Source organism: Bos taurus, chromosome 10 (assembly GCF_002263795.3).
Source record: "Bos taurus isolate L1 Dominette 01449 registration number 42190680 breed Hereford chromosome 10, ARS-UCD2.0, whole genome shotgun sequence".
NCBI lineage: Eukaryota > Metazoa > Chordata > Mammalia > Artiodactyla > Bovidae > Bos > Bos taurus.
In genome coordinates this window covers 4,061,901-4,081,146 of record NC_037337.1, presented here as the reverse complement: position 1 = coordinate 4,081,146, position 19,246 = coordinate 4,061,901, and the positions used below count along the sequence as shown (strand labels likewise).

General features: G+C 38.4%; 1 protein-coding gene across 2 annotated transcripts in view; it reads left to right on the top strand.

The window, feature by feature from the left end:
• PGGT1B (protein geranylgeranyltransferase type I subunit beta) overlaps nucleotides 1–19,246 on the top strand; it is a 55,745-nt gene that overhangs the window by 23,754 nt on the left and 12,745 nt on the right. For both annotated transcript variants that reach the window (XM_059890309.1, NM_001015560.1), the window contains 4 exon segments: nucleotides 2,114–2,181; nucleotides 6,109–6,260; nucleotides 8,188–8,320; nucleotides 16,130–16,175. In XM_059890309.1, the coding sequence (XP_059746292.1) occupies nucleotides 2,114–2,181; nucleotides 6,109–6,260; nucleotides 8,188–8,320; nucleotides 16,130–16,175 (399 nt within the window).

Below are 19,246 nucleotides of genomic sequence, written 5' to 3'. Positions count from 1 at the left end.
ACTTTTTTCATTTATATTTTTGAATTTCTTTCCAACATTCTGGAGATATTACTGACATGTATGTAAGTTTAAGGTATACAGCATGATTATTTGATGTACATATATACTGTGAAATGATTACCACACTAAGGTTAGTTAAAAGCTCCATTCCCCTCACAGAATTACATTTTTGTGTGTGTGGTGATAAAATTTAAGTTCTGCTATTTAAGGTCTTATTAACTTGCAAGGATACAGTATAGTATTGTTCAGTACAGTCACCATGCTGTACATGCATTAGATCCCCAGATCCTATTCACCTTACAGTTCAAAGTTTGTACCCTTTGGCCAGCATCTTCCCTGCCTGCCCTGACAACTCATATTCTCCTCTCTCTGAGTTCAGCTTGTTTGGATTATGACATGTAAGTAACATGCACTGTGTGTCTTTCTCTGTCTGGTTTATTTCACTTAGTGTGATGCCCTTTTCATACTGTCCATGGGGTTCTCAAGGCATTACTTTGCCAACAGGGTCCGTCTAGTCAAGGCTATGGTTTTTCCAGTGGTCATGTGTGGATGTGAGAGTTGGACTATAAAGAACACTTGTATACCTGTGGCGGATTCATTTTGATATTTGGCAAAACTAATACAATTTGTAAAGTTTAAAAAAAAAAAAAAAAAAAAAGCTGAGCATTGAATGCTTTTGAACTGTGGTGTTGGAGAAACTCTTGAGAGTCCGTTGGACTGCAAGGAGATCCAACCAGTCCATCCTAAAGGAAATCAGTCCTGAATATTCATTGAAAGGACTGATGCTGAATTTCAGCTGAAACTCCAATACTTTGGCCACCTGATGTGAAGAGCTGACTCCTTTGAAAAGACTCCGATGCTGGGAAAGATTCAAGGCGGGAGGAGAAGGGGACGATAGAGCATGAGATGGTTGGATGGCATCACCGGCTCAATGGGCGTGAGTTTGAGTAAACTCTGGGAGTTGGTGATGGACAGGGAGGCATGGCATGCTGCAGTCCACAGGGTCGCAAAGAGCCAGACATGACTCAGCAACTGAACTGAACTGAACTGAACTGAATGCCCTTTAGGTTCATCCATATTGTTGCAAGAAGCATAATTTCCATGTCTTGATGGCTGAGTCATAATATCTTTGTGTGTGTGTGTGTGTGTGTGTGTGTGTGAGACATATATGTTTATAGATACTTCACATGTTTTCTATCCTTTCCTCCATAGTTGGACACTTATGTGGTTTCCATGTCTGGGGTATTGTGAATAGTGCAGTAAACATGGGACTACAGATAATGTTTGATATAATGATGCCATTTTTTTTTTAATATATATACCCAAAAGTGAAATTGCTGGGTCACATGGTGGTTCTAGTCTTAATTCTTTTGAGTGGCTACAACAGTTTACATTCCCATCAGTAGTGCTCAAGAATTCCTTTTCATGGGTGTAGCTATTTCCTTTCTTAGGTTCCCAGTTATATTCCATTGATATCTTGAAAAATGAAAAATTTTAGGTAGGAAAAATATCTTGTGATTAAACATGCTATGAATAAGCAGATACCAGGTTCTAACTAAAGTGTTCTTTTGTACAAAGCATTGTACTTAGAAAGAAGGACTATCTAATACTAAAATATAAAGTACATTTATTTTCTGCAACTGTAGAACAATTTATACCTAAACATTTCTCCTCTGTAAAGAAGCTGTGAGTTAAAGTTAAAAGACACTGGATGGGACTATTTGTGTTGCTAACCAGCTATTACTTTGAACATGTCACTTATTATCAGCGCATCTGCTTTCGGTTCTATAGCAAGAGAGGTTGAATATGTTGATCACATGAAAAATCGTCATTTAGAAAAGGTAGGAAAACATTTTTGACTCAGTGACATAGGCTGAAATTAAAAGTATCTGGTAGGAAGTCATATTTTGGTTTGGACTGGTTTGGAAATTAAATGAAGAATCCGCGTAAAGCTCCTAGAGCAGACATTCAGCATTAGGTAGCATGAAAATGGAGATAGTGACAAAGCTTTGGTACTAAAATACACTTTTTCTGAGAGATTGTATAATTGAACTGCATTAGAATCTGTGTGAAAATAAGGTACACTTTAAAAGTACATGTTTTTATTTTCCAGGATCAAATCTAAATCGCTGTGGTTTCCGAGGCTCTTCCTACCTGGGTATTCCATTCAATCCATCAAAGGTTAGTTCTGTTTGGATTAGGAGGAAAGAGGAGGGGGAGTGTAGAGCTTTTTAGTAAGAAAGAAAACCAAGAAAGTATATAGAAAGAACCAGGTTTCCAAGTTTTAGTGTAGCTAAATAAAGGTGTTTTATGAACTGTAACTTTTTAAAGGAAAGCTGTACCCACCTTACTTCCTGAAATAATGCACAATATATAAGCCCACAGGAATTCCTATTGTTACAAAAATTATGTTTTTGTTGCTATTGCACCTGGGTGTGTGTGTGTGTGTGTGTGGGTGTGTGTGTACAAATTATAGGTGATTTCCTGGAGAAAATGGGAATAAAGTACTCGAGTACGTTTGTTCCCTAAGAAACCTTCCATGTGTTCCAGTAGGACTTTATATGTGGTTCACATTTCTTAGGAATGAAAGAAAACGTTCTTGCCAAGGCACTGGTGCGAGGCCAAGTAGTGATGGATTGTGACGACCTTCATGCAAAGGCAGGTTGTCACCAAGGCTCAGGCAGGACTGTGGCGCTAGTGCGTGCAGGTGCCGAAAAGCCGTAGGTCCTGACAGGAGCTTTGTCCTCTTCAAAGAGGCCCCAAACAACCTTTTGTAGGTGTTTCTTCTGCGTACAAAGTATTTTTCTACAATAGAAAGCAGAGAAAAGTGTCATCATTTTGTGGAAGAAGACCTCACAAAATAGAAACTTTTTCCTAGATGGGATCGGCCTGCGTATATAATGGTTACAAGCCAATATCTGGCTACACTGAGTACATCAAGATTTGTATCTGGTTCCAAACTGAAGGTAAATGGCATGCTACCAGTTTTTCCATACTCTGCTTCAAAATTTTTGAATAAATAGCAGTGATTTTGGAGGAAGTGACATTATTTGACAGAGGCACCACTTCAGCTTTCTTCCTTTGCCTTAAGCTGTAGACAAGCGTGCCTGTGTGAGTCATATGACTTTGCTACAGTATCTCCAATCACGTATGCCCATTGCTTTTATTAGAGAATCTAGAAAAATCCGTAAAAATTGTTCTTTTTATCTGATGCATAAAATACTTTGCAACTTAAGCCAGTGCTAATTAGAGATAGCTCTGCATTTAGTCATAATGGAGAGGATATCTATAAGTCATGACCCTGATAATAATGACCGTTATACAGCACTATACCCTATACAGATGTATACCTACACTTGTTGGAGTAAAACAGTTCTTTGATAACATCACTTTATGGAAACAGCTTCCTTTTTCCCCTCACCCCTCTCCCAAAGCATATTTGAAATAACAAGAATAAAGTTTAGGAAGAAACCTTTTTTGCCTTTGGTTCACAGAGTCTCCTAAAACCCATTTGTGGCCCTAAGTCATCGAGACCTAGGCATTTACTGGGGAAGCTGGGTCCCACTCCATTCTGTGTTGCATTAATCTGAATGTTGAATGATAGAAGGAGCTAGAGGCTCTGGTGGAATCATACGGGCCCACGAGGAGTTGTCTGTTAGGGTGGTGGCTGAGAATCCAGGAGAGGGGTGAAACCACGAGAACCTGAGGGAGCAATAAGACTGTCTAATATAGTATGTAAATAACATCGTCAGTTTTTCTTCTAAAACCACCTGTAGGCCATTGACTTAACTGAAAAATGCTCAGGGCCGCTAGTGGCCATAGAACACGTTTTGAGAAACACTGATGGATCCTCTCAACCCCCTTTCTCACTGTTTTTCTTCCAACAAATCCCGTATTCTCTTTGAAACTATGTGCTATCCTTAACACATACTGCATAGCCAGGATTTTTCCTTCTCTGCTTTACTTTTACTTTTCCTCCTGCCTAAAGCCCCCTTTTCATCTGTACCTAACCAAGCTTCTCTCATCCTTCAGAAAAAAATCTTTATCCATGCATTATTGTATTTCCATCATGACACTTACTGCATCCTGATTTGTACTGTACTTAAATAGACTTCTCTTCTACCTTCACGATTAAGGTACACGTTTGATTTATGTTTGGATATGCCACAGTGCTTTTAACGTAGCAGGTACTTAGTTTAAGTAAGCTCTAATACTTTGGCCAACTGATGTGAAGAGCTGGTTCATTGGAAAAGACCCTGATGCTGGGAAAGATTGAGAGCAAGAGGAGAAGGGGGCGACGGGATGAGATGGCATCACTGACTTGTGGGCATGAGTTTGAGCAAACTCCAGGAGATGGTGAAGGACAGGGAAGCCTGGCATTCTGCAGTTCGTGGGGTCTCAGAGAGTCAGACATGACTTGGCAGCTGAACAACAACAACAACCAAAAAAGAATTCTAAGAAGTCAGTTATAAATGTGGAGTAGAGTATCCAGGCATATCAGAGCTTAAGTTCTAAGGAGAAACTCAGAATGAAAGAGATACCACAATGAAGAGTTGCTTGTCATATTTGTGAGACTGTATAAGGAGTTGTATATGTAAGACTGGATAGGTGGGGCGAGTTCATATTTAGAGGAAATTTGAACACCTTACAAACACATTCTGTAAAGAACTACGGAAGGTCAGTGAGCAGGTAAGTGTTCTGATTAAGTCACTGGTGGTTCTAAGACCCTTGGGTCATGACTCCAAAGAAGTAGTGGCCCTTTGGATACTTGCCTTGCCCTTGCATTATCATCAGTAAGATAACTAGCATCTGTATAGACAGTAACTTTATTTAATCTTCACAGTAAGCCTGTGAAGTGGACACTAATATCTCCATTTTTCAGAATGAGCAAGCCAATGTGTAATAGAGCCAGGATTTGATGCCTTTCAGTAGTGTAGAGGTTAACATTTATTGTAGAAAGCAATGGAGTCTATTTTAACCAAAATCTTTGTATAAGATTCATTTTAACTTTGTAATATTTTGAGCAGTTATTCAGGTATTGAAGTAGTTATTGATGAGCCCAACTAAAACAGAAGGAAAGCCTGTGAGAAAGATGAATTTAAAATGTGCTCTTAGTCTGTCAAAATCAAAACTTTCTTAACAGATAAATTAGTACAATGTAAAATTTTTTTAAGTGAAATTAGCTTTTTAAAATAACTAGTTAATAGGATTGGCTATTTGAAAATAATTATAAAATTTTAAGTGCTTTGTGTATTGTGCAGTCTTAAGTTACTTGGCTTTACATTTTTACTTTTATTTTAAAAAGTTTTTAAGTTAATTTTATCTGTGTCTGTGCCAACTGGAGTCTACAGGGTTTCCTACAAGGAGTCACATATTTTATAAACCTTAAGAGATTTTTGATAACTTTTTGTAGTTTTGTTGGAACCGTCAAATCAGTGAAACTAATTCAGTAAGTATTTTGGTAATATGAGTTTCGTAGTTTGACTCCCCAGCTCTGCCTGGTCAATTACTAGTCTAACAGTCTTCACAAAATACTTTACAGTCAGTACTCATTTGGGATCTAAACTTTAAAAGTTAGATTATTTTATTCCAAAGAATTTTTCAATGTTAGTATCTTAAGCCTTTGCATTTTTTTGTTATTTGCTATTCTAAGTGTTAATGTTATTAGAAAGTCAGATAATTCAACTGTATGAGAATAGGAAAAGATTTTTCAACTATATTGTTTTGTATTATTTTTAAATGGTAATTACTACTGTGGTACTTAATTTGAATTTGTATGGCATAAAATAATTATTTCTACATGCTTTTCTAAATAATTGATGTGGTTGATCAAATAGAAAGTTTAAATAATTTGGTTTATTTGAATATCAGATCTACTTCCATAAAACTTGAGGATAAATTTTAAAATTACGTGCCTGGATAGTATGCAGTAATACTTATGTTGAGACATACATGAAACTGAGTTTTATTTTTCTCTACCAGATGTCTATACAAGTCAGTAAAAACAACATTTGATTTTACTGTTTACTGAAACTTCTTGTCAAATTGTATAATGGAGTAAGATTTCATTCAGTTTTCTAATTAACGTTATATTACTTTTGAATCTAGAATCCCGGAACTGCTCATCCTTACGACAGTGGCCACATAGCAATGACCTACACTGGCCTTTCATGCCTAGTTATTCTTGGAGATGACCTAAGTCGGGTAAATAAAGAAGCTTGCTTAGCAGGCTTGAGAGCCCTTCAGCTAGAAGATGGAAGGTACAGGTCATTTTCTGTTACTTGTCTCTCTCTCTTCTGTTGTTGTTTTTTTTTTTTTTTTTTTAAAGAAAAATCTTTTGAAACTAAAAATGAATATACTAGACCTGTAGAATTTGTCATAAATTCTTATTCCAACCACCTAAAAGTTCACTGTATAATATGGTTGAAATGCCTAATCAATGAAATATTTCTTATGTGAATGAAAATGAAAGTAATCACAATAATAGAACTCCATTTTTATTTCATTTTTTTTTAAGAAGACAGTAAGTGATCCATAAATAAGTGGTTTAATAGTTTCAGGATTAGAATCTACTTTAATTTACCTTCTGGGTAAAAGATTAACATTTTGAAGTAGACATACATTTAGTCTCAATGTTTTAGAAGTTTATTTAATCTAAACTTTTATGCCTTAAGATAGTTATAGGAGGAAAAAGGGATGAATGTTGAATATTATATTCTAGTTTAGGTAGTTTCTGTGATATTTTTAAAGGCTAGAAAAAGAAGTTAGTTCATTAATATTTGATGATCTGAGTCATGGGTCTAACAAAAAAGAGTTTTAAGGTGAAGCATTTTTTTAAGTCTTGGAAGTAATAAAGCAGTAATGATTCTGTCTCAAGAGGAAACTTGGCAGACAAATCCTGCCATGTTATATCTGTGTTCCGTCTACTCTTGTCTGTGTTTTCCTATCATTATTTTAAAAACACTGCTCTTGATGAGGGGAAAATTAATGGAAACATGCGAGATAAATTGACATTGATTAGAAATACTATAATGGAGAAGGTGATGGCACCCCACTCCAGTACTCTTGCCTGGAAAATCCCATGGATGGAGGAGCCTGGTGGGCTACAGTCCATGGGGTCACCACGAGTCAGTCGCGACTGAGCGACTTCACTTTCACTTTTCACTTTCACGCAATGGAAAAGGAAATGGCAACCCACTCCAGTGTTGTTGCCTGGAGAATCCCAGGGACAGCAGAGCCTGGTGGGCTGCTGTCTATGGGGTCGCACAGAGTTGGACACAACTGAAGCGACTTAGCAGCAGCAGCAGCAGAAATACTATAAAACTAAATACTTAACGCAGCAAGTACATGTCACTAATTTCTCAGTATTTCACTATAGTCTTTGGTTACTGCTATCTTACCCTTGTTTATAAATAAAAGAAATGAAACACTATTATATACTTCTCTAAAACTGTTGCTAAGTCGCTTCAGTCGTGTCCGACTCTGTGCGACCCCATAGACGGCAGCCAACAGGCTCTGCCCTTCCTGGGATTCTCCAGGCAAGAACACTGGAGTGGGTTGCCATTTCCTTCTCCAATGCATGAAAAATGAAAAGTGAAAGTGAAGTCGCTCAGTTGTGTCTGACTCTATGTGACCCCATAGACAGCAGCCTACCAGGCTCCTCTGTCCATGGGATTTTCCAGGCAAGAGTACTGGAGTGGGTTGCCATTGCCTTCTCTGACTCTAAAACTAATTATGGGTAAAAATTAAAACAATATGATCAGTTATCATATTGGTTATCTATATATACATTGAGAAGAAATTTTACATAGGCAAAACCAACAGTTCCCAGGTTTCACCTGGTCCTGTTTCTCTCATGAATTCTCAGACCACTGTGCCACAGCTTTCCATGGCTGAGAGTAGACGAACTTACTCTGGAGTGTTGGCGTCTTGAGAGGAGTAGCTGCAATCGTGGGTTAAGCTACCCAGACACCAGAACTTTGGAGCAGAGTGATGATTTAGGGGTAGTTTTATATCATTCAAGTTAATAGTCCTATTCTCTACTGAATAATACAAGTAGTATATGATTTTTAAATCCATTATTAGTGATGGGTTCTTCTGTGAGTGAAAACATGAAGTGGCTGTCTCTAAACAACCCCCTGTACAAGTGAATTACAGTACAGTAAATCATATTGTTCTTACTTCCAGTTTTTGTGCAGTACCTGAAGGCAGTGAAAATGACATGCGATTTGTATACTGTGCTTCCTGTATCTGCTATATGCTCAACAACTGGTCTGGCATGGATATGAAAAAGGCTATCAACTATATTAGAAGAAGTATGGTGAGTTATGTTGATAGTGACTCCCTCCTTTAGTTATTATTGCTGAAATAGGAGAGCTGGGAGGAGAATGGGCCAACAGAGGATGAGGTGGTTGGATGGCATCACTGACTCGATGGACATGAGTTTGAACACGCATCAGGAGTTGGTGATGGACAGGGAAGCCTGGCATGCTGCAGTCCATGGGGTCGCAAAGAGTCGGACACGACTGATGAGAGCTGGGGCATGCCTCATCTCTTCTATTAATAGCAGTAATTTGGAAATAGGGTAATAAGATTGCTTTCTACGTACATCAGATATCAGAATAGCCATGTAAAAATAGTCTTCAAGGACAGATTGACTCTTTAGCCATTAAATTTTAAATATAATCGGATTGTATCCAAAGAGACAGTGTCTTTAGTGGAAAGAAATTGGTCAGCCTTGGAAGCAAAAAACAGTAAAATCTCAAAGTAAATGTTGATAGCCTATCGTAGTAAGGCTCCTTGAGAAGTCACAGCCAAACTTAAAGGAGAATTGTGGTGCCCTTGGTGAGGTTATTCCTATATATTGGGTGTGAGATGTTCCTTAAGCCATTTTAAGTAGCAAGATTGGGCTGACAATAGATTTTTGGATAATTTTTGGTTTCTAAATAGTTTTATGTGTGGGTTGTTTTTTCTTTTTTTTTTTTAATCTAAGGTTTAAGGAGCGTATCAAGTAGAAATGTTATTCTTTCACACAATATAGTCTTTTTTTTTTTTTTTATCAACAATAGTAAGGAAATTTTAGTCTCAGCCGGAAATATCATTTGCTCTACTTTTTAGTCTTTTGTATAAAATCAGAGTAATAGAAGTGCTGCTTCCCAGGTTTATTTTACTTACTAAATATGAAATTTTTATTTTATAGATTAAAATATTTTAGGCTGTTAGTTCAGCTTTTACTAGTCCATATTTCAGAGCAGAAATGTAAGTTCCTAGAGGAATAGAGTTATTTTTAATTAAATATATAAATCAGAATTTACAGAATATCAGATCAGATCAGATCAGATCAGTCGCTGTCCGACTCTTTGCAACCCCATGAATCACAGCACTCCAGGCCTCCCTGTCCATCACCAACTCCCGGAGTTCACTCAGACTCACGTCCATCGAGTCAGTGATGCCATCCAGCCACCTCATCCTCTGTCGTCCCCTTCTCCTCCTGCCCCCAATCCCTCCCAGCATCAGAGTCTTTTCCAATGAGTCAGCTCTTCGCATGAGGTAGCCAAAGTACTGGAGTTTCAGCTTTAGCATCATTCCTTCCAAAGAAATCCCAGGGCTGATCTCCTTCAGAATGGACTGGTTGGATCTCCTTGCAGTCCGAGGGAATCTCAAGAGTCTTCTCCAACACCACACTTCAAAAGCATCAATTCTTCGGCATTTAGCCTTCTTCACAGTCCAACTCTCACATCCATACATGACCACAGGAAAAACCATGGCCTTGACTAGACGGACCTTTGTTGGCAAAGTAATGTCTCTGCTATTGAATATGCTATCTAGGTTGGTCATAACTTTCCTTCCAAGGGGTAAGCGTCTTTTAATTTCATGGCTGCAGTCACCATCTGTAGTGATTTTGTACAATAGTACAAATTTTTAAAAGCCTCGGGAGGCAGAAAGAACAAACCTTTAAAGAAGTTTTAAGACAAAAGGAGTTTGATGTTATAGACAAAGATCGGTGATTGTTTTGCCAAAAGTTTTACTTTTGTTTTCCATTCAAAGGATTCGTTAGCCAAAGAAACCATTGTTACACACGTAAACAATTTCAATTTTTTATAGAAGAAAGATAATTTGAAAAGAAATATAAATATATAAAAAACAGAAGTAACAGTGTATACATCACCAAATTGGGCTGAGCTACATCCAGACTTTCACAGCGCTAGGAAGTCCCTTATTAACAGCAATCTGGAGGCTCAATTGAGAAGGGTCCAGGGGAGGTGCGTCCACCCCCCAGTGAGACTTCAAATCGCAGTTTCAGGGGCTCCTGCTCATAATCCTAGGCCACAAGCTGATATCATTATCAGTTTGTGTGCAAAAATGCGGGTATGGTTTTACTTTAATCTTTCTACAACATGGAAAGATTTGTTTCACCTTATGAGTTTCATTAAACCCTCCGGAGATGGGGCAGGGGTTGCCCAGACCATCAGGGGCTCAAGAATTTCAAGATGAACTCCCTTTCTAATCTGAAGTGCTGCCTGACTTGCTGTGCTCGCCAGCAGGCGTGGAATCCAGGCAGTGTCCACGCAGGTCAGAGCAGGTCAGAGGGCTGCTCTCCTGCTTCTGAAGCCTGAACAAGACTTTCCCCTATTTCCCTAACAGTGATAGGTATTGTGATAGGCATGATTATTGCAGAAATAATATCATGTTCTTCTTAGTGCATTGTATTTGGAGGTACAACTTGTTGATATGCCTTATTATTGGTGATGTTAACTTCGATCACTTGGTTAAGGTGGTGTATGACAGATGTTTCTCTGTAAAGTTAGCATTTTTTCCCTTTGTGATTATATTTATTATCTCATGGTGAGATACTTGGAGACTATGTAAATTTCCTGTCCCTCATCAAACTTTTATCCTCTAGTGTTAGCATGCATTGATGATTTTCCAGCTCTACCATTCATTCTATAATTATCAGTTAAAATTCTGCTGCTAAAAAAGCTTTCCTTTTACCTTTATATATTTATTTATTTAATTTCAACAGGAACTCCAGATTCTTGTTTGATTCAATGGGTTATTATCTGTAACTATCACTCATTTAAAAAGACCCTGATGCTGGGAAAGACTGAGGGCAGGAGGAGAAGGGGACAACAGAGGATGAGATGGTTGGATTGCATCACTGACTCAATGGACTTGGGTTTGGACGGACTCCGGGAGTTGGTGATGGACAGGGAGGCCTGGCGTGCTTTGGTTCATGGGGTCACAAAGAGTCGGACACGACTGAGCGACTGAACTGAACTGAACTGATCATTTATTTTGATACTGTCCCAGATTGAGCCAGCAAAAACCCCTTCATGCAGGCTCTTATGCCCTTTTGACGTGTCCCATTCATTTTTGAGCACGTCCTTGCTCTCTGGCACAAAATATTCTGGGTTCATAGTTTAATTTCCCAGCCTCAGTTCTAAAATTGGTCATTTCTTCAAGAAGTTCTGGTTCTTCTTTTTGAAGGCTGGTGTTTAGAAACCAGGATTTGGGCACAAAATGTGCTCATTGGTACTAGGATGTCATTGCTTCTAGCCCCTCTCTTAGAGGTAGGAAATGTATATATGTATACACAGACATTCCCTTATACACATCCACACGTTTATATCTATTTACCAAAAACCATGAATTCATGCTAATGGAACGATGAAAGCGCTTAGTCATGTCTGACTCTTTCTGATCCCATGGGCTGTAGCCTGCCAGGCTCCTCTGTCCATGGAATTCTCCAGGCAAGAATACAGGAGTGGGTACCCATTCCCTTCTCCAGGAGATCTTCCCCACCCAGGACTTGAACCCGGGTCCCCTGCATTGCAGGCAGATTCTTGACCATCTGAGCCACCAAGGAAGCCCGAGTTCATACTAATTTTAATCCAACACCATTTGTTCAGTCGCTGACTCTTTGCAACCCATGGACTGTACGTGCCAGGTTCCTCTGTCCTCTGGTATCACCCAGAGTTTGCTCAAATTCATATCCATTGAGCCACTGATGCTGTCTAACCATCTCATTCTCTGCTGCCCTCTTCTTTTGCCTTCAGTCTTTCCCAGCATCAGAATCTTTTCCAGTGAGTCTGCTTTTCTCATCAGGTGGCCAAAATAATGGAGCTTCAGCTTCAGCATGAGTCCAACAAATATTCAGGGTTGATTTCCTTTAGGATTGACTGGTTTGATCTCCTTGCATTCTGAGGGACTCTCAAGAGTCTTCTCCAGCACCACAGTTCAAAAGAATCAATTCCTTGGCATTCAGCCTTGTTTATGTCCAACTCTCACATCCTTACATGACTCCTGGAAAAAGCATAGCTTTGATTATACAGACCTTTGTAGGCAAAGTGATGTCTCTGCTTTTTTACATACTTATCTAGGTTTGTCATTAGCTTTTCTTCCAAGGAGCAAGTGTGTTTTAATTTTGTGGCTGCAGTAACCATCCTCAGTGATTCTTGTGGGCCCCAAAAAAAGAAAATCTGTCACAGCTTTCACTTTTCCCCCTTCTATTTGCCATGAAGTAATGGACCGGATGCCATGATCTTTGTTTTTTTAACTCCATTCAGTTCATTTTAATCTTCCTCTTTTCATTTGTAACTTCCTTCTTGGACAGTGACAAACCTGACTCCTATTATCCAGAATGCATTGGTTCTTGTTGCTTAGAGCCCACAGGTATAGTGTCAGAATGTTATATTTAAAAAACACTTGGGTTTTTTTTTTTATTCCCTCCACCAGCAGCTTACCCCCAACCTTTAGTGTGTTTATGTCATTTATTTGAAATAGAGTTGTTTGTTTGGATTCTACTTTAGGATCACCCCCCCCAACTTTGTTGATTTTATTTCCTTAATATGTTATATATTAACTTGCTTCTGAAAGTCAGAATTTTAGGTTCAAAACTGTGTAACTCACAAGGGCCTCCCTTATCTTCGGTCTCCTTCCTCTGCTTAACTCCCGTGTTTTCCGCCATGTTCCCATTCACTCTGTAGGTAAATGTTCTCTTTAGTTTCTGGTTCACCCTCCTCTCTCACTCGAGAGGACTTTTTTGCATTTTGCTTTTTTCACTTAACAGTATAGCTTGAAAACCACCCTGTATCAGGTCAAAAAATTATCCTCATTCTTTGATTTTCTTTTTTTGCAGTTTTGTAGTACTCCATTATGTGCACATCATGGTTTTTTCCAACTATTCTGTATATAGGGTATGTATTTTCCTAAGGCGAACAGTGTTGAAACTAATCCTTTCTGCATGTATGCTTATGTATTCTTGGGAATATATTTTCAAAATAAATTCCTAGACGTGGAATTGCTTGATCAAATAGTAAATGCAGACATAAATTTTCATTTTCACTCCAAAAATAGGAACCAGTGTGTATTCCCACCAGTGTGTGAGCGTGCCTCTGTCTACACAGACTCACCAATAGAATGTTGTTGCAGTATTTTTATTTTTACCAATCTGGTGGGTGAAAAATGATACCTTGGTGTGTTTCCAAATTTGCATTTATTTTATCAGGATTGAGATCGACTGTTTTCTTAACTTCAGGGCTACAGAAAACCAGCCTCAGGCCAGATTTAGCCTGCAGGCTCCAGATTGCTGACCCCTACTTGTAGTCCATTGTTTTTCCTTTTCCTTTAGATATTGCAGTTTTGTGTAATTTTCTTTCTTTGCTCATCTTTCATTTCAACCACTTTCTCTTCAACTCCTTTTACTTACTTCTTTATCTCATTTTTATTCTGTTGGTTGTTTTCAGCCTTTCTTACATGCTCCTTAGTGTCTTTTCCTGAAATCATTTAATTTTCTTTATTTCTTCCTACTGTTTATCCTTTTCATTTTTTAACTTTAAATCTCTTTTCACTTCCCAAGTGCTATTTGAGGGTATACAATTGAGTTTGGGGTGCTTTACTACAGTTTTCTTTTGCTTTCACCATACTTTGGAGGTGAAGGCAGATTTTCCTATATGGAGATATTTTCATCCTGATCGCCGTGTTTCCATCTCAGAGACTCAGAGTTCCTTTTGTAGATCTGTCTTTTTCTGTTTAGTCATTAGTGGATTTGTTTTTTCTTACAAGAATTCCTAGTTTAGTAAGAGTGTCATCTTTTCAGTGCAGAGAAACAAAGTATGATTTTTTAAATTTAGATTGTGTTTTTGTTTGTGTAGTTAGTGATTGGGGAGGGGTAGTGAGTTCTATGATTTTCTGCTAGGAGAGAGTTCTTTTTTGTTTCCTGGGTTTTTAAAGTTTGCTCCTGGGAGTTTTCCTTTATTATCTGATCTTCAAAGGGCCCTTCTTTCTTCCTTTTTCTTCTTCTTCTGTCTTCACCAGAGTTATGCCCTTTGAACGCTGCCACCTTGACTTGCATGCCCTCCTCAGCCCCTTTCCTGTGGTCAGTGCTCACTATAGGCATCCTTGCTTTAACTGGTAGCCCCAGACTATAATGATGGTTGTGCTGGCTGAAACCATACAAAATGATCTTAATCACCAGTGGGAAAAATGACACTTGTTCTGTGACTTTTATAAATTTTTTGCCAGAACATTTAAAACTATTAATGTTACTGTCAGTTATAAATGTATAGAGAAATTTTAATGGTAAACCAATATTTGTTAGTACACTGTAATTTAAAACATTAGCAATATTGAAAAAGTTTAGAAAATTCATAAGGAGTAGTTTGAACAGCATTCTTTGTCTTCTCATTATATAACTTACAGTATGGAACAGGCATCTTTTCTGTCTTGGTAAATGATTATACTCTTTTCTAAGTTTGTATCAACTTCCATCATTTTGTCCTTTGCATTGTCATTGTTGTGAAATACCTGAGAATTCCTTTTATGTGAAGTTTTTGCCAACATCACTTCTCTAGAACATCTTCCTTTTCATGATAGCCACTTTCTTCATTCATGTAGATATTTCACCTTTCCTTAATTTTTCTGACTTCATATCTAGTCTCAAACAGCCATCACTATCATGATAACTATCTCTTCTATTACTCTGTTTGATCTCAGTTTCACTTTCAGTGCTACTGCTTTTCATTTCTTTACTGCACTTTTATCTTTGGTGGCCAGTCTCTTCCTTGGTTTTGGCTTTTTGCAAACATCACGTTGGTTATTCATTAAAATACAAAGAAACAGCACAACCACATACGTTGCTGTGCTGAATAACGTGCAGTGACCAGTTACAGACAGACAATGAAAAAGGTGATGTGAATGTTCATAGCTCATGATACACATCTGTTATTTATGTAGTCGTTTGTGGACTGAGGAACTAGCAGCAAGTTTGCACTTCTTGCAGTTGCTCATAGTTACTATACTGTTATTACTGAAATGTGAGGCATACTGTGTTATTGGAATTAGTGTATATTAGAAGAGTGCAAAACAAGGATTTCCTGTAATTTCACACTTAAGGAGGCCTTTCCTTTTGAGACAGTAATTTTAGGTAATCTTAGACAGCCCCCCTCCTCTCTCTTCCTCACGATTTTTCATGAATTGCCCTTACTCTCTGCAAAAGTGTATCAGGAGTGTGAGAGTTGATGTTTCTTTTTCTGTAGACAGATAATTTGAAGCTTCAGCATGTCTTCTAGCTTTGATAGAGTTTAAGTTCTATGTAGTTGTATTATTCTTTTTTAAAAATACTTATTTATTTTTAATTGAAGGATAATTGCTTAGTTGTATTATTCTTATCCTGTTTTGATTTTGTGGGATATGTGGGGAAATTCAAATTTTAGGTAGGACACCATTATCCTCAGCTAACCACAAGCCTCAAAACAGATTTGTTTTATATTTATAATGTTATATATATGAGTATGAAATCCTTACGTTTTCCTTAAAATCATACCTCCTGCAAGTGGGAGAGGAATAAAGGTTGAGGCTTTTTATTGGGTGAAGATTAAATATGTAAAGTGCCATCTTTGAACAATCTATTCTCAGAATGTGCCTAGTGTATACATTTACTGATTCAGCTTGGTGAATAAGACAAGATCAGGTATTTGAAAATGCCTAGATGTATTTTATTGTGGGAAAAAATACATATTTTGAAAGATAAAAGGGAGACATAAAATTATATCAAGAAGAAAAATTGCATCATGACACCATATTATTTATTATTATTTCAGTATTAACTGAATATGTTTTTCTTTTTCAGTCCTATGACAATGGGTTGGCACAGGGAGCAGGACTTGAATCTCATGGTAAGGCATCTTAAATAAGTGGATGTGTGGTTTCTTTTGTCTTTAAATAACATCATGGTATCTTCAACATGTAGGACCTCAGAAGTTTGTCTCAACTCTTGATGCAGCCTGATTATCTTCTTTCCTACTTCTCCCTGTTGACACTGTTGTGCCAACTTGAGCCTCTTCTAGGTCAGTAATCATTCAGAGATTATTCAGACCAGAATGTTCAAACAGTATTTTCTAGTAATCTTTTCAACTGTTAGCTGCATGAAAGCATCTTGGGAGGATTTAAGAAATTGTTAGAAAAGAGCAAGTTTTCTTTTTTGGTGTAATACTAAAAAGCTAGATACAGAATAATGAACATGAATCAATGAATTTGTGAAGAAAAAAATTTTTTTTACCTTCTTTAATGTAATTGTACTAAGTCATAGTGATAAAACATTTTTGTGTATGGCATATGTTCACTACACACACTAATACAAGTCTCTCACATTTTCCCTCAATTTTGGGAGAACCAGAGAGTGAGCAATAGTCAGTCTGTCAGCGTATCAATAGCCTGAACTCTTCACGTGGAAAATTTTCATGTAGAAGAAAATATACTTCCATGCTCCTTAAAAAAAAAAAAGAGCTCAGATCAGGGAGGCTTTCTGAATGAACCCCGTATTTCCTCTTTCTGACAGCCGTGTTTTTGTGCTCCCTTGGCGTGTCCATCCCCCTGCTAGCACGAGGGAGTGGACGGAACACATTCGTATTCAGGTCTCAGCCCTAACACTCGCTGTGCAGCTTAGGCTCCTCACTGAGTCGCTCAGAGGCGTTCTTCTTTCTTTGTTAGAGATATGAGGGAAACTGGTTTGTAAACCGCAGGACAGGTATGAAAGTTTTTTGAACGTAATGCTTGTGCTTCCCCTAGGGCCCGGCCTCTTCGGTCACTCCTCCTCTCTCATGCTCTCACGCCCTCCTTCAGTGGTGTTCGTAGAGCGTGTGCCAATGAGGGGCATAGAGAACACTGTCTGGGATTTTCCTCTGAAGCCATCCTGTAATGAGGACATCTTAATTCTTGTGTGTGCCTGAGTCTCTATGAGACTGGGGTGGCAATAGCGATCGTGTCACTGGTCATCACCCCTTGGTAAGGAGGAATATGCTCACAGTTGCACAGAGAGGAAATCTGGCATCTGTAAAAATGTCTGAGGAGACGGGGTCTGAGCTCTCTACTAAAGGATGTTAGTAGCACCCTGGCTGAGGAGATACTTAGCAGTGCAGGAGACTTGTGGAACAGATAGCAGAAAATGGTATTACGTTCTCTAGGATGTGAAGCAGAGAGGGCTGCTCAAAGCTGATACTCTCTGATGGGAAAAAAAAAAGTCTTGCTGAATCACACAAGTAGTGATTTTGAGTCCATTTGTCTCAAGTAGGCTCTTACCCAACAGGACCATCATTGATGGACTGTGGTTCATGCCGAAAAGCTTACATATTCTTTTTACCTCTCTTTTTGGGTTGATAGGTTTCAGGACTAAAGCTGTAGAGGGGAGGGCTTCCTTCTCAGGGTGCCAAGGTACAGGATACGCTGCAGAAGGGTTATAGGCCTGCCAAGCTATTGCTCACTTGCTCCTTGCTCACTCAGCTTTTGGGGCAGCCAAGACCTGGGTGTCTAGAGCTCCTTGGCACCACTGAGTGTCCTACAAATGTCAGATGTGTTAATGTTCTTGTGTGCTGTGAGGTTAGACAGGCTGAGAAGTACTGTTCTGGAAGGCTTTGGTATAGGCTCCCTTCTTTGTCTTACCCCTGTCTGCACTGGCAAGAGAGACCTCTTTCTAAACACGAGCACTGCAGTTCGGGCAGTCTGTGAAGTCGTCGTGTTTGTTCTCCTTTCTTTCCATCAGCAAGGATCAGATTTGAGCGGCCCTGGGAAATGGCAACCCACTCCAGTGTTCTTGCCTGGAGAATCCCAGAGACGGGGGAGCCTGGTGGGCTGCCATCTATGGGGTCGCACAGAGTCGGACACGACTAAAGCGACTTAGCAGCGGCTCTCCTTCACATCCCAGAGAACATAGTCTCATTTTCTGGTGTCTGTTCCACAAGTCTCCTGCACTGCTCAGTATCTCCTCACCCAGGGTGCCCACTAACATTCTTTACAATAGTGAGCTCAGACCCCATCTTCTCAGACATTCTTACAGGTGCCAGATTTCCTCTTTGTGCAGCTGTAAGTGTATTCCACTTACTAAGTGCTGATGACCAGTGACACAGTTGCTATTGCCACCCAATCTTCACATCCTCCAGGTATTGGCTCAAATGATATTTTTGGATAAGCCCCCTATTTAAAATTGCAAACTAACGACAAACACAGCTCATTTTTAGAATTGGAAACCAACCATATATACATATCCCATTCTCTATCTGGAAACCTTCCTCTTACTTGTATGTGCCTTAATATTCTCTTACTGCCTTCGATAAAGAAGGTCATTTATTTACATAACCTTCTTCAACTGAGGCATAATGAACAAAGATTAGAATTTGGATCATTATTATGAGAAGCAGTTCTTAAATTGTAATTTAATATAATGATGGGATGTTCTCGAAATTTTTTGATGCTTGTAGAAATCATTGACCTAATCCTATTAATATTTAGCCTTAAAAGCATATTGTAGTTGAGTTCTCGTGCCTGCTCTGTTAGTAATGTTTTTTAATGTACTACGCTGTCAGAATGTTACCTGTCTTTTGCTGTTTTTATGTCTGCCTCTTACACTCTTCTACCATGCTACTTTTAATCCAATTTTAATAACTGGTTTTTTAGAATTGTTTAGATAGGAACCTCTTAGGAATAAATGTTGATAAGTGAGTTTTAGCTTAAAGCATAGACTTTGTAATAACTGTTTGGCTCTTCAGAGTCCAAGCTTACTTCAGAAGTTGTTATTTTCAAAATCTGGTTGTTTGGGCAAAGTAAAGAGTATTTTTATTTTGAATTGTTCTGGCTTGCTTTAAAAAATTCCAACAATTATTTTGGAGAGTAGCAATTAAATACCTCTTTATTTCTTGGTGCAGTTAGTTTTAAAAATTATGTACTTTTTGTTAGAGGCTTTATATTTAATTAT